This window comes from Pygocentrus nattereri, chromosome 24, assembly GCF_015220715.1.
Source record: "Pygocentrus nattereri isolate fPygNat1 chromosome 24, fPygNat1.pri, whole genome shotgun sequence".
Classification (NCBI taxonomy): domain Eukaryota; kingdom Metazoa; phylum Chordata; class Actinopteri; order Characiformes; family Serrasalmidae; genus Pygocentrus; species Pygocentrus nattereri.
In genome coordinates, this window is record NC_051234.1 from 13,422,578 (window position 1) to 13,438,264 (window position 15,687).

Below are 15,687 nucleotides of genomic sequence, written 5' to 3' on the forward strand. Positions count from 1 at the left end.
AGTTCAAAGTCTTCTCTTTGAACAAAAGTGTATGCGCACACATAAATTCAGTAGCCTACTTATAGCTTGTAGAAGGAGACAGTATGAGACCCCTGACAAATATGTGAAAAGATTCAATATATAGGGTACAGTGGCACAGAGAGACAAATCATAACAGCATTTAGGAAGCAAAGAAAATACAAAAACACCATAACAATAGTGGAGAACACATTGAACACATAAAACAATAACGTCAGTGGAAAACACGAAAACATTCAAACAGATCAAAACATTGAGAAAACACAACAACATTAAGAGAACACAAAAGTATTGTTAGAACAGCAATATTCAAAGAAAACAGAAATCATTAAGGCAGGAAACAATAACATTAGTGGAAAACAACAACATTCAGGCAGAAGACAACAGCATCAAGGGAGGACACAAAACATTAAGAGAACACAACAACAGCTTTAAGAAAGAACACAGCATTCGGGCAGTGACTGGACCTCACATAAGGAGCATTGAATGTGTTAAATAATAAAGTAAAAATAATTTAAGCAAATAGTTTCAAAAACAGTATTTGCAGGATGGTTTTATTTAGAAGAACATCAGGCTACTGAAGTGAAGGGTACTGAAGTGCAGTGAAGTGCCCTTTGAACCTTAAAGCAACACTGTGTGGGATTTGGGGATTTGGAAATCTCTCTTCTGGTAATATGTATTTGCACACAATGTGCAGAAGAACATGCTGGTTGTGCTTTGGACCACCACAAGGAGATGAATCTGACTTTTGCGAATGCATTGAAAGAGCATTCAAAGAGAACTTGGTGAAGGATGTGTCTTCTGAGGATGTATTATGTGAGAATAGACACAGTGTATTCATTACCACTTTTAACAGTTTTCTGTGTGGTAGCTTCAACAGACATTAAACTCCTTGGACATCTGGTTCTTGGACATCACCACTGTGAACAATCTGACTTTGTATGTTTCTCCAGAACGGAACATGTTACATCAAGCAGGGCTGTCAGATCCTGTTTTGTGAAAAGAAATAATTGGTGGGGCCAAAGTGGGAAAGAACTTCTAGGCACTTCAGTTAACAGTGGAGGGTGCATACATTGCTTAGTAGTTAAAGTTTCACATTTTTAAAAAATTCTCAATTTTAGATTGACTGTTTCAATTTTTTTCAATTTTTTATATACATACATTACCATTCAAAAGTCAATAATAATACCTTTAGGGGTCCTGATGTTACTAAGTATGCAGAGAAACAGATGGACTACAGTCTGTAATTGTAGAACTACAAAGTGCACCTATGTAGTAAGTGGAGCTGATAAAATTGACAATGAGTGTAGATATGAAGAGATGTCCTTAATGAAGTGGCTGGTTGGTGTATATGTGTATAATGTGACTAATATATAAAAATGTGTATGCAAATACAAATTTACAGATATTATGAGATAATCTTTTGAACTTGACATTCAATTGGCCCCTGAAAAGGAATTGTGACCCCACTATATCCTAAAATCACCACTGTGTAGAGCATCAGTAACAAAGTTCTAATAAATGTCCAGAATTCATGATACCTTAAAACTGAAGATATAATTTATCTATTAGTAATAGTATTTTACTTCACTCCACATTTATAGAATTCTTGAAACATGAGTAAAACATCTAAAAATATGATATAAAAGGTTGTAATATTTAAATCCAAATGGTACATTATTACTGTATATAAAATAACAAATATTGCTAACATATTAAGTCATTTTCAATTTTTGAGCAGTGGATACAAACAAAACAAAAGCGCATTGACACTTTGGTTCTTAAATGTCGTATTTATTTAATACAAAAGTGCACTTACATGACTCATAACGTCTTGAGAATTCTCTTCTCTCTTCACTCGAACACACAAATATAGTGACCACTGTCTTCTTCTACAGATTCAATCTAGCAGTCTACAAACAATCTAATGAACACTCTCATATCAGTCACCAAGAAGGCAGTGTTAGCGTTGGCTGGTCCAAGACGATAGACAGCTCTGCAATGAATGTGGAGCAAATGTTATTTCTGCGCAGTTACGCTAAGCTGTAATCTTTTTGCCCAGAATGCTCTCTGTTAGCAAAATGAAAGAAGCTGGGGTCCAACATTTAGCCCTTTTATGATACACTAGTTGGCCAAAAGTATGCGGACACCTGGATATCACACCTGTATGAGCTTGCTGGACCATCCCATTCCAAAATCACAGACTTTAAAACCAGCCCCGGACCCTTATCCCTCCTCCACTAAAATGTACTGTTGGCACAATGCATTCCACTACGTAGCATTTTCCTGGCATAGACTCATTTATGAGACTGCCTGATAGTGATGTGTAAATCATTACTCCAGTGAACAGCTTATGAGTGCCCCAGAATACAGGGGCATCGTGCTCTACTGCTCCAGCTGATGCTTGTTATTGTTATTACTGTGCAACCATGGAAACTCACTTCATGAAGGTCTGGACAAATTGTACTTGTGCTAGTGTTGCTTCCAGAGGCAGTTTGAAACTCTGTAGTGAGTGATGCAATGGAGCTTCAGCACTCGGCAGCAGTCTTCTGTTTCAGGGCTGAACTGTTGTTACTCCTAGATGCTTTCATTTCACAAAAATAACACTACAGACCACTGACCAGAGCAGATCTCGCAAGATAGAAATTTCACAAACTGACTTGTGGCAAAGAGGACATACACCTGTTAATGACTGTAGCTGAAACTGCTGAACTTAATACTTTTGGCCACATAGTGGATATCATTAGCTATAATGGCAATTTATATTGTGTAGCAATCATACAGCAAATGTAGTGCAGACCACACCTGCAACACTCCTAAAAGGTTTGCTTCCCTATATAACCTTTTACTGAATGTTTCTTTAAAGAATCATTGCTGTAAACAAGATGGAACCTCTGCATAATGTAAAAAGCCCTAGTAAAGGCTTTTACTAGAACTGTATGTCCAAGCCAAGAACCATTTAGAAGTCTTTTCTCTTTAAGAATATATGGTTAAAGTGTGAGATGTGACTGTAAACCATACATTAAAACTTTTTCAGGAAACAAAAGTGGTTCTTTTCCCACGTCTTAAAACCTTTTTTTGGGACCTTTCATTTAAAGGAATAAAGAAGGACAGATATATTCTTTTGATTGCAATTGCAAGAAGGCATAAACATCATGAGCAATAGTGAGGAAAGGAGATGGTGGTGGAAATTTTGTAACAGGAAACAGAAGGTAGAGAGAAGAATGTACAATTGTTTACAAAAGTTTTGCTGCTCCTTGTCAAGTTAAGTTTTTGTTGATTTTCTAAGCGAAAATAAGTACATATCCTCTACAGAGAACACGCTTCTGCAAATTTTAATGCACAGTGACTGTTCATTTGCTGAAGTTAAATTGGGGGGGAAGCAAAAATGTGGCATGTTTTATATTTTATGGTTTTGTTTTTTCAATATGGTAAGCTCATTATATGTTAAATAAATAAAATCTTAGATTAAATGTGTCAGCAGACCAGAGTGATTTATAAATGGAAATAAGTCCATTCATCTCCAAATTATCGATGATTTTTCTCTTTACTGTTTCATTATCTGTGTCCAACAGTCTGTGTGTCTTCAGCTTTAAAGGTTGGTGAATTAGCAGTTATACACTCCAGCGTTTAAGACCATTTATTGTGAAAACTGTGTTAGAACTGTGTGTTATAACGATTTTACAGCAAAGGAGGATTATTATGTTATTTTACCTAGAAGTCTAGTTCTGCTGTGGAGCCGCAGCAGCAGCAGTGCAGAGATTATTCAGGCCTGATTCTCACCCCAGAGTCACAGTCAGTGATGAGGATTTTGAGGCTAAAGTGTTGCTGAATGTCTGTACGCATAGCAATCAGGCATAACATTATGACCACCTCGTTGTTTCTACGCTCACTGTCCATTTTATCAGCTCCACTTACTATACAGGTGCACTTTGCAGTTCTACAATTACAGACTGTAGTCCATCTGTTTCTCTGCGTACTTTGTTAACCCCCTTTTACCCTGTTCTTCAGTGGTCAGGACCCCCATGGACCCTCACAGAGCAGATGCTCTTTGGGTGGTGGATCATTATCAGCACAGCAGTAACACTGACGTGATGGTGGTGTGTTAGTGTGTGTTGTGCTGGTATGAGTGGATCAGACACAGCAGTGCTGCTGGAGTCTTTAAACACTCTGTCCACTCACTGTCCACATTTTTAGATACACCTGCGTTGTCGGTTCACCCTGTAGATGCAAAGCCAGAGACGACAGCTCATCTCTTGCTGTACAGTATGAGCTAATCATCGTCTAGTGGTCACAGGATGCTGCCCACAGGACACTGTTGGCTGGATAGTTTTGGTTGGTGGACTATTCTCAGTCCAGCAGTGACACTGAGGTGTTTAAAAACTCCAGCTGCACTGCTGTATCTGATCCACTCAGACCAGCTCAACACACACTAGCACACCACCACCACATCAGTGTTACTGCAGTGCTGAGAATGATCCACCACCTAAATAATACTTGTTCTCCATGGTGGTCCTGATCACTGAAAAACAGGGTAAAAGGGGGCTAACAAATTATGCAGAGAAACAGATGGACTACAGTCTGTAACTGTAGACCTATAAAGTGCACCTATAGTGTAAGTGGAGCTGATAAAATGGACAATGAGCATCAAAACAGGGAGGTGCTCATAATGTTATAAAATGTTTAAATTGGAGCAGCTTTATTTCAACAGTTGACAACACGTTACACAAAATTCTTTGGATTGTATTCGGTTATTTTTGTTGATAGTTAGGAAAAACTTGGAAAGATTGACTTTGCATCCATCCATCCATCCATTTTCCAAGCCGCTTCTCCGTCAGGGTCGCGGGGGGGTGCTGGAGCCTATCCCAGCAGTCTTTGCATTTAGTCTTAATTAATTTAGTCTTTTAATTAGTTTAGTCAGTGTGTTGTTCTAACATCAGTTGGGCTTGCTTGGTGTGTCAGGTGGAGATTCACAAATATTCTGACAACCACGCTTTGAAAGTAGCTAAAAAATAGCATATTACTTTTCAAAAAGTAGCTTAAAAAGTAGCCACTACTCTTTCTGGAAAAGTAGCTAAATTGTAGCTAACTACAAATTTTGGGAAAGTAGCTGTCCCAACCCTGCAAGTGTATAGGAAGTAAGATAGGAAGGAGCTGGAGTGTTAGGTAAGGATCTTCTTCCCAACTTCAGTTATTTTCTAACTTTCTTTTCTGTCTACCGATCCTCAATCTCTGTGTACTTGCATTCTCTCATTAACACCAAACTGGGTGGCTCTATTTGTGTTGATCCTACATTTGTAACAGTAGCCACTGCCACCCTGGTCTGGTAAGTGCGCTCTGGAAGGGGTGGAGCTTCTGGGCAGCTTATAAGGCAGTTGTTCAACTTGATGACTGGAAGGGTCAATGTAACTACACCCCTGCCATCTGTAGGAGGAGATTGCTTGTCCAGATCAAAGTTCACCTGACTGGAGTTGCAGGAGTCAGAGGAGGGGGAAGAGCACTTCAAAGTAGGAATGGTCATCCCCTCTTGCAGGCAGTAGATGTTAAAATCTGACAACACCAGTGAATCTCTGTTAAGGCTTGTTTCTGGCTGCAGGTACCTTACTGAGCTGGTGTCCCCATACTTCTCTGATTGAGTTGGTAAAGAGTTTTCTTTGCTTCCTGTATTCCGTCTACGATGACGGTCCCAGTCCCGGTCTCGGTTCTCATACAGGAGTGTGTTAGCACAGATAAAGATGAACAGGCCTACCCCCATGATGATAGGACCGACCAATTTGAGTTTCTCAGCGGGTGTTCGGCCAGTTGGAGGGTGGTGTGACACTGGCCGCCGGGTGCGATGAGGCCAGTAGCCGCCCACAGCCACACCAATTCCTACAAGTAGCAGCACCCCAGCGAACAGCACACAAGCTCCAGGAGCTGAACGTAAACGCAGCCGGCCAACCACAGGTCCAGGATTCTCCTGAGGGACTGAAGTGTCGGACTCTAGACCAGACACACCTTTTACCGTCGACTCGTCCTCAGACATTCTGTGAGAAATAAAGGTGGTGAGAAAGAGGACAAGGTGTTTGCAAAGACGATCTGATGGTATGCTCGAGTTTACCACATAGAAGTTACACTTAAACTAATGACAGTCATTACAAGTTTTGTTGCATTCATTCTATGGTACCCTGTGAACAAAATAGAGAGAGCAAGCATTGGCCCCAATATATGCAATATATAAAACTCAATATATGCAAAGACTTGGGCAACTCTGTCAAAATAAACATTTTGTTAATTTTCTAAGTGAAAAGAAATTCAGTATGAAAACTGAATGATATATTTTTGCAAATTATATTATTTTTATTTTATGAATTGTACATGTTGAGAAAAAAACTTGAGAAAAAAAAATGACAGCCTCTAAATAATTCTTGTAGCCAGCTAACAGTCTTCTATTCTTGATTCAGGTTCAGACACATTCATAGAATGGCTAGCATGCATAAAATGTTTGAGAAATGCCCAGAGATTTTCAATATACTCAAGTGTATAGATGGTGAATGCCATTTCAAAGCCTTAATCTCCTTTCACTTAAAGTAGTTCAAGATTGATTTTGATGTTTTGGACCACTGTCTTGTACATGCTCAACTGTCTCTGATTTTTGGATCAAGATGGCAAGAGGAAATTATTTAAGTGACTCATTTTTGGGCATTGGATGGCAGGACCTGTAGTTACAAAGACTAACTGGCTAGTGATTAAATAGGAACCGTGACCAAAGTTCCCCTGGTGACAAGGAATGTTACTTCAGGACATGATCAGCCTGTCCATAACTATACAGAACAGAATATATAATTGGGCTGCAGTGCATGATATGCTATGGCCTTCACACGCAACATATCTCCACTCAACTGAACACCAATGGGGTAGTGTGTTAGTGCTCTCCATCACCATCATCAAAACACCAACTGAAGGAAAATTTTCCAAAGTATGGTGTTCCATCTTTCCATTACAGTTCCAGAGACTTGTAGCATCTGTACTAATGTGTTTTGAAGTTTTTTTGCAGCTTGTGCTGGCCCAGCACTCTACGAAGAACTAAAACACTGTATGGTGGTTTTTCCTTTAATTTGTCACCTCTCTGTACATACTACACAAGAAAAACAGCTAGAAGAAAAACATTGTATCAGTTACAACACATTCCCTGGAAACTCTTTGAATTCTGCTGCAAAAAGAAAACTAGGATCAGAATAAGAAATGTCCCCATTCCTTCCAGACCTCATGAACCGTCACTACCTCAATATAGACAAGACCTGTGGTTCCATGATGGGTCTTCGTACACTTGGGGTCCATATTACAAAACTAAACTAAACTCTGAGATTTTATGTTTTGTCACTGTGACAACTTCAGGTAGGACTGAATTTAGGACAGAGGACTTCTGTCTTAACTGTCCGTTTCTATTGTTTTAGGCAGCATAGTTCACTTTAACTGGCATAATGGCGTTGCCTTTAGCTACACTGAAAACAGTGCTTTGACTTGTGAGTTTCTTAAGTGTTTTAAAAGCCCCAGACACTGCAGACACGATCTCCACCGTCCCCTTTTATTACCGCCGTGTTTTAAAGTTGATGAAAAATATAATATGATAAAATATTACAGTGATGGTGGTGGAAAATGAGGAGATACACGAGGACATATATATAAACAGGATGACTATATTACTAACTTCAATTTTATCGCGCTTTGGTTTTGTTTGACCTTTTTTACATCAGTAACAGTAGCTATCAGTCTGGCTAACAGGCAACAGACGTGACAGTTGATTGTCGACGTCGATCGAGCAACCCTTAGATCGATTTAACCCTTAGAAACTGAACATTTCGGGGATTTTTGTTTTTTTGGGGGGAGGGGGGTATTTTTTGGTTCACTTATAATTACAATTAAAAATTATTTAGATGTGACAGTTACACATGCCACATGTTATTTTCAGGAGAACATGGGATACTCGGATATGGCATTCTTTGCTATGTCTGGTCTAAGATCACCTAATGCCTGCTAAATTTATTTTTTTAAATTATAGAGATCTTGAAAACAAGCGCAGTAGTGCTTACCTTTTCTGAAAAGCTCGATTACGGGGCAAGTCTGCTGAATGTCCTGATATGTGCATCATGTTTGTGTCTTAAACCTTTCTCAAGTTATGAAGGCTAAAAGTGACCTACCTTCTATGGGTCCACACACACACATACATATATATACATATATATATATATATATATATATATATATATATATATATATATATATATATATATATATATATATATATATATATATATATATGTATACAGACACACACACACTTTATATAGCAGGTTCACCACCTGTTATCATTAAGCAAACAATCCCAATGATAAATCTTGTAAGTTTGACTATAAAGTGGGTAGTTTATCACTTGTAGACAACTATTGAGGAGACTGTTCAGTTCAACCATCCTTTGAAAGAGCTTCATGCTAAGATAAACAACTGGCTCGTCATGGAGATTTAACAGCCTCATGCTTTAGCAGGAAACCATTTGTTGAGTCCATTTAATGAGTGTTTTCTAAAGGTATTCTCCTGATATCTAAAAAGTAACTGTATTCTAAATACTGCCTTTTCAGAATGTAATGTGAAACGAATACAGATACTGAATTTCTATACTCTAAAAATGCGTATTTGTTTTCCATTACATCCCAACCTGTATGCTGGGCAACTGCACAGAGTTAAAGCAATCTAATCAGTTTTGCTTTGAACACCCCTCAAACAGTGGTCACCAACATTCTTCCTAAAAATCCACTCTGTTACAAGTTTAGCTCAAACACTAATACTCAAATACAGGTAACATGCCACAAATGTGCTACAGATAATCAATCTTTTCCGAAGTACCTTGATCGGGTAGCTCAGGTGTGTTGGAGCTGAGCTCTGCAGGTAGGTGCATCTTCATAAAGATGATATATAACCACTGGAAAAAAGATCTAGACAACCCTAAGGCTTAGTTATCTGACCTTTACATCTCCACCCATGGAATCTGACCTTTCCATTTAGATTCAACCACAAGCCCTTATCTAAACACAGTCCAGGCAGGGAAAGGGGACAAGAAAAACACATTTAATCTGAGCATTCCAGGATAATAAACATGGTCAAGATATGAAAATGCCTTTGCTTTTTGAGAAAATAAGTGAGAATAAACTTCATTTTCCAATCCTCTCTTCTTTCTTTTGCTTAGCAATTTGTTGCTTTAATGAAATATCGCTAATTAGATTTTAATTTAATGTTTTAACTCAAAGCTGTTTCTGAGAGAATAACTAACTAAAGGCCAGCGTAATTCATGAGGCTGTGTATGAAGACGCATAAAATGATGGCATGACCATTTTCCTGTTTATGTTGGAAGACAACAACGTACACAACTTTCCAGACACAGATTAAAAGACTAGTCCTGGATAACATGACTACGTAATCCTTGCTTGCATCACACTTTTTATTATTATTTCTCAGTGGATTAGGGATTTTGAGAAAGCCTACAGCATGTAATGCATCTTTCCCTTTCTTTTTTAAATAGGGAATTATCCCAGTTCTTCAGAACGTCTGGATAATTCAGTCAGAGAGACGTAAGTAATGCCATTCAGAGTGGTGTGAAACAGTATTTTAGAGATATTTACAGACTTTTTTTTTTTACAGTGGTAGTGATAGGAACCAGCAGTCACAATGTCTGCAATGCAAATATATATTATTACTATATTTTATATCTAATGAACATGTATTCTGAGATTCATATAAAGTTGACAATGGTAAAATTGTGTTAAATCTTTGGTATTATTTTGCTTTTGTAGAATGCCCTGCTTGTGCCTCTCTGCCATGAATGGATGTCAAAAATATGTTTTAAACCAAAACCTTATTTTAAAACTATTGCTAACCAATGTCTCAGACAAAGTATTTGATTCTACTTCATGTAATAACTTTCTGTGAGCTAACTCTTTAGACATCTGGTTCCTATCACCACCACTGTGAAAAATTTTTGACCTTGTAAGTTTCTGTAGAACAGAGCAGAAAAACTATGGAGCTATTGACCTGTGCCTACATCTGAATGTTAATGTCACCTCTCCAGCAAAGAATTTACATTACATCAACTTTTTCTTATATGTATATACAGAATAGCCTGTATAAGATACATTGAAAAAAGGGTAATGCAATAATGAATCAAAACACCTAAACATTTTGTCTTCAAGATCTACTCTTCTATTTATTTAACTAGATGTGTTATGATAGGGCTCTTGCCTTTTAAATCACACATACTTGCAGATTTAATGTGGCTCTGAATGAGACTAAATTTACAAACATAAATGTAAAAAGCCTACCTAAAGATATTGAACCCTTCACAGCGTCAGTTCTCTGTGTCCTTACTTGGTCTGGTCCCCATAAAGTCAGGCCACACAGGAGGTCTCCATTTGGTCAGTCTGAGCTAGTTCACAGCCAGAAAGCCACTTTGTTCATTCTGGGGTTCAGCACTGTTGAAGGGCTTCCATCGTTCTTCTTTTCGAGCTGATGAGAGCGACAGATGTGCAGGAGTGAGTTTAACCCCAGTGACGTAGAGAAAAGAGAGGGAGAGGGAGAGAGAGAGAGAGAGAGAGAGAGAGAGAGAGAAAGAGATGGGTGGGGTGAGTGTGTGTGTGACAGAGACAGTTGGGTGGGGGTGAGTGTGTGTGTGACACAGAGAGAGAGAGAGAGAGAGAGAGAGAGAGAGAGAGAGAGAGAGAGAGAGAGAGACAGAGAGAGGGAGACAGAGAGGGAGAGAGAGGGAGAGAGAGACAGAGAGACAGAGAGAGAGAGAGAGAGAATGGTTAAGGGTCATGGGAAGATTTGTGCAGGCCTGCTTGTCCCACGATGGGCACAGTGACCTATTCTTAGAGTCACTTGGGTTTCCAGCTTATTTTACACACTGGCTCTTCATGGTCACTGTTTATTATTCATTCTAGGGAAGTCAAACTAATCTTTTTTCTTAGCAGGAAAGGTTCTTTTCATATCTGTTATCATGCTATTGAAATCCCAGCTGCAGTGTCGGGCTCAGTGAAATGTTGTAATCAGGGCATGTATTGATTTTGGGAGTTCATTAGAAAAGTGCTTGATTTAATGGTGTTTTGTTGAGTGTGGGCTCGGTTTTGCCTTAAATGTGACTATATCAGTACCAAAGATCGAAAATAGATTTGTGAGAGGTTGGAGGTGGAGAACTGACTGTATGTGGTGTAACATATTTTTCTTGTATTTTATTTTTCCCCTGAGCTCCACTTGCCCACCGACATTCCTAATTCATTTTAAATGAGCATTTTCCAACATTTCTTTATTCTTTAACATTAAACAGGCTGTTTTTACTGTGCCTTTAAGACTGATCTGTAAGACAAATCAACTCTGTTCTGATTAGCTGTTCTGTATTTTGCTTATTTCAAAAAGCACTCAGAGCTCCAACATTTCTTAGAATTTGAATATGAATGTGCAGGGCTAAACTGACATAGGCTGAATAGGTGGGTAAATTAGTTGGTTCTTGTGACATCACGGAAACGATGAATTCAGAATAGGCTGTTTTTGCAGTTTAGTTTCCATAGATGGGCTTGTATGGACTGATTATGTTCACATAATCATCACACTTTAAACTTAAAAATAATTTTTAAAAAAGCTAGGGCAATTCGGTTTTCCATGATTTGGACCCTTTAAAAGTAGGATTTTACACTGGAATGTTAAAATAGACAACTTGGCCTTGGAAAATTTTCATACTAAATTATTTGCTTTTCTTAGGGAAAGTAATGACAGTATGATATAACCATGTAATGAATATTGTCCATCATACAGTACTGTGTTCCTTGACTTAATTTCCCATCAAATGGCCATTATGTACATGTTTTTTTTTTCAGGAAAAGAAGCCACAACTCACAAACCTTAGTTCCAAAAACACTGAGACAGAAAGATCCAAATAATAAATAAGAAATCAGTGATGTGCTAAATCTACTTTAAACTGTCTTTAAGCAATAACCGTTCAAACACAAGATATTTAATGTTTTACTTTATCACCTTTGTTTTCGTAAATATGCATTAATTCTGAAATTGATGTTTGCAACATGATCCAAAATTTTCAATTTCAGACTAGGAAGGCTGTGAACGTTCAACAAACACCTTAAACAGGTGATGCAATCATGCATTTGTCCTACCGCACATGCACATATCATTAGTGTTGTATAGTTACATTACATTACATTACATTACATTTAGCATACGCTTTTATCCAAAGCGACTTACAAATAATGAGGTACATAGAACAAACATAGTCAGGCCTTAAAAGGAGGCCAGAGGGTAATCGCGGGGTAGAGAGGGGAAGGAGGGCAAGAAGGAGATGAGGTTGGTAGTAGTTAGATTGCAAGAGGCGATTAGAGTAAGTGCTCCCTGAAGAGCTCTGTCTTCAGGAGTTTCTTAAAAATAGCGAGGGACGCCCCCGCTCTGACAGTGGAAGGTAGCTTGCTCCACCATTGGGGAATCAAGTATGAGCTAAGCGACGTTCATTGGAGGATCGCAGCGGCCGGGCGGTGCTGTAAGCCTTTAGGAGCGAGTGCAGGTAGGAAGGAGCCTGCTCTCTTAACACCTTGTAGGCAATCGTAAGAGTTTTAAATTTGATACGAGCAGCAACCGGTAACCAGTGGAGCTCAATTAGCAGTGGGGTGACATGCGCCCATTTTGGTTGGTTAAAGACCAGACGCGCTGCAGCGTTCTGAACCATCTTCAGCGGTTTTACAACACAGGCCGGGAGGCCCGTTAGTATGGCATTGCAGTAGTCGAGGCGTGAGATGACCACTGCTTGTACCAAGAGTTGGGTGGCTTGTTGTGTTAGAAACGGCCGTATCTGTCTGATGTTGTACAGCGCAAAGCGGCAGGACCGAGCCACCGAGGCAACATGGTGCGTAAAGGAGAGGTGGTCATCTACCATAACCCCCAGGTTATTAGCAACCTTTGTCGGGGAGACAAAGTTTTATTTTATTTTGTTTTATTGTCAAAAGTTATTTTATTTTCTTAGTGTTTTTAATATTAATTCAGCCTTATTTGAAGCATATTATATAAACCAGCCATTAGGGGTGTGTTTTGTGTACTTCTGGTGCCGGTACCAAGCACGGATAAATGATGAGGGTTGCGTCAGGAAGGGCATCTTGCGTAAAACTTGTGCCAAAATTATCATGCAGATCACGAATATGATTGCCATACCGGATCGGTCGAGGACGGGGTTAACAACGACCGCCTCCGGTGCTGTTGACCAGCAGGGTGCCGGTGGAAATTGGACTACTGTAGGTCGAAGAGGAGAGGAGGAAGGCGGGTTAGAAGGCAGCGAGAGAGAAGGAAAGGCAGGAGTATGGAAGTTAGAGTAGGGACTCTGAACATAGGGACAATGACCCTATGAGCTTGCAGACATGATGGAGAGAAGCCTATGATGAGCTGTATGAGAGGCTGGACAGTAAAGAAGGAGTAAAGGACTTGTATCGTTTGGCTAAACAGAGAGATAGAGCTGGAAAGGATGTACAGCAGGTTAGGCTGATAAAGGATAGAGAGGGAAATGTACTAGTGAGTGAACAGAGAGTGTTGAGTAGATGGAAGGAGTACTTTGAAGAACTAATGAATGAGGAAAATGAGAGAGAGAGGAGGACAACGGGGGGAGAGATAGTGGATCAGGAAGTGCAGAGAATTAGTAAGGTGGAAGTGAGGGCAGCTCTAAAAAGGATGAAGAATGGAAAGGCAGTTGGTCCAGATGACATACCTGCGGACGTATGGAGATGTTTAGGAGAGAAGGCAGTGGGCTTTTTAACCAGGTTGTTTAACAAAATCCTGGAGAGTGAGAGGATGCCTGATGAGTGGAGAAGCAGTGTACTGGTCCCCATTTTTAAAAACAAGGGTGATGTGCAGAGCTTCAGTAACTACAGAGGTATAAAGTTGACGAGCCACACCATGAAGGTATGGGAAAGAGTTGCTGAAACAAGGCTAAGGCGTGAGGTTCAGATTAGTGAGCGGCAGTTTGGTTTCATGCCCAGAAAGAGTACCACAGATGCAATTTTTGCGTTGAGAGTGTTGGTAGAGAAGTACAGAGAAGGTCAGAAGGAGCTACATTGTGTCTTTGTGGATCTAGAGAAGGCATATGATAGGGTGCCAAGAGAGGAACTGTGGTACTGTATGAGGAAGTCAGGTGTAGCTGAAAAGTATGTTAGGGTGGTGCAGGACATGTATGAGGATAGTGAAACAGTGGTGAGGTGTGCAGTTGGAGTGACAAGTGGTTTCAAGCTGAACATAGGGTTACATCAGGGATCAGCTTTGAGCCCCTTCTTGTTTGCAATGGTGATGGAAAGGTTGTAATATGTGGTGAGCATAGAGAGCAGGTGGAAGAGCATCTGGAGAAGTGGAGGTTTGCACTGGAGAGGAATGAAGGTGAGTAGAGACAAGACGGAATACATGTGTGTGAATGAGAGGGAGGCAGGTGGAAAGGTGAAGATGCAAGGAGTTAGAGGTCGTAAAGGTGGATGACTTCAAATATCTTGGGTCAACCATCCAGAGCAATGGACAGTGTAGAAAAGAGGTGAAGAAGAGGGTGCAGGCAGGATGGACTGGGTGGAGACGGGTGACAGGGCTGATGTGTGAAAGAAGGATAGCAGCAAGAGTGAAAGGGAAGGTTTACAAGACAGTAGTGTGTCCTGCTATGATGTACGGTTTGGAGACTGTGGCTCTGTCTAAAAGACAGGAGGCTGAGCTGGAGGTGGCGGAGATGAAGATGCTGAGATTTTCATTGGGAGTGACAAGGATGGACAAGATCAGAAATGAGCAGATCAGAGGGAAGTGAAGGTAGAGCAGTTTGGAGATAAAGCCAGAGAGGCCAGATTGAGATGGTTTGGACATGTGTTGAGGAGGAATAGTGGATATATTGGTCAAAAAATGTTGGAGATGGAGCTGCCGGGTAGAAGGAGAACAGGTAGACCTCAGAGAAGGTTTATGGATGTAGTGAAGGTGGACATGGAGATGGTTGGTGTAAAAGTAGAAGAGGCAGTGGATAGGGCAAGATGGAGGCAGATGATCCACTGTGGCGAGCCCTAATGGGAGCAGCCGAAAGAAGAAGAAGATTTGAAGCATATTATATAGACTCAGATACATGTTATTACTTACCCTCTGGTAAGGCTTTTTAGGCTATCAGTACATCCTACCTATAGTTTTAATACTGGTAGCATTTCTGATCATTTCTGGTCATTTCTATTTTAATTTAGGTAATGTATCAAAATATCCCACCTACATTAGCTCAGCTCAATAAGAATCACCTCTTTTGTCTCCCATACAGCTTTTCGTTCAGTGGCACTGGATAAATCAATATAAGTCAACTTAAGAATATTTGTCTATTTATTTTTCAATTAAAACCATAGTCTCCTTTTTAATTAAAAAAGTGCATTCAGTTTCATAAAAAAACCCTGACCATTGAAGAACAGGGTGAAATTGGGCTAAAACACATGGAGAGAAACAGAGACTATGGTCTGTAATTGCAGAACTTCAAAATGCTCCTATATGGTAAGTAGACAATGAGGTGTTTTTAATAAAATGCTTGGTGAGTGCATGTATTCATGTACACCACACAAAACTAAATAAACAAAGCTGACACCAGACAGCTTA

The 15,687-nt window shown here is 39.7% G+C and overlaps 1 protein-coding gene across 2 annotated transcripts; it reads right to left on the minus strand.

Moving 5' to 3' along the window:
• Positions 1-4,628: 4,628 nt before the first annotated feature.
• Positions 4,629-10,567, minus strand: LOC108431016 (transmembrane protein 200A). 2 transcript variants are annotated; one of them, XM_017703879.2, is made up of 2 exons: positions 10,417-10,567; positions 4,629-6,044 (listed from the first exon to the last, which is right to left on the minus strand). In XM_017703879.2, the coding sequence occupies exon 2, from the start codon at positions 6,041-6,043 to the stop codon at positions 5,234-5,236; it is 810 nt and encodes a 269-aa protein (XP_017559368.2). In that variant the 5' UTR covers position 6,044; positions 10,417-10,567; the 3' UTR covers positions 4,629-5,233. The 2 variants fall into 2 exon arrangements, with proteins under 2 accessions (XP_017559368.2, XP_017559367.2); XM_017703878.2 differs by having other exon boundaries at positions 10,371-10,567.
• Between the last annotated feature and the right edge of the window lie 5,120 nt (positions 10,568-15,687).

Excerpts from the sequence above, each read along its gene's own strand:
- LOC108431016 (XM_017703879.2), bottom strand. The coding sequence starts at position 6,043 with ATGTCTGAGGACGAGTCGACGGTAAAAGGTGTGTCTGGTCTAGAGTCC.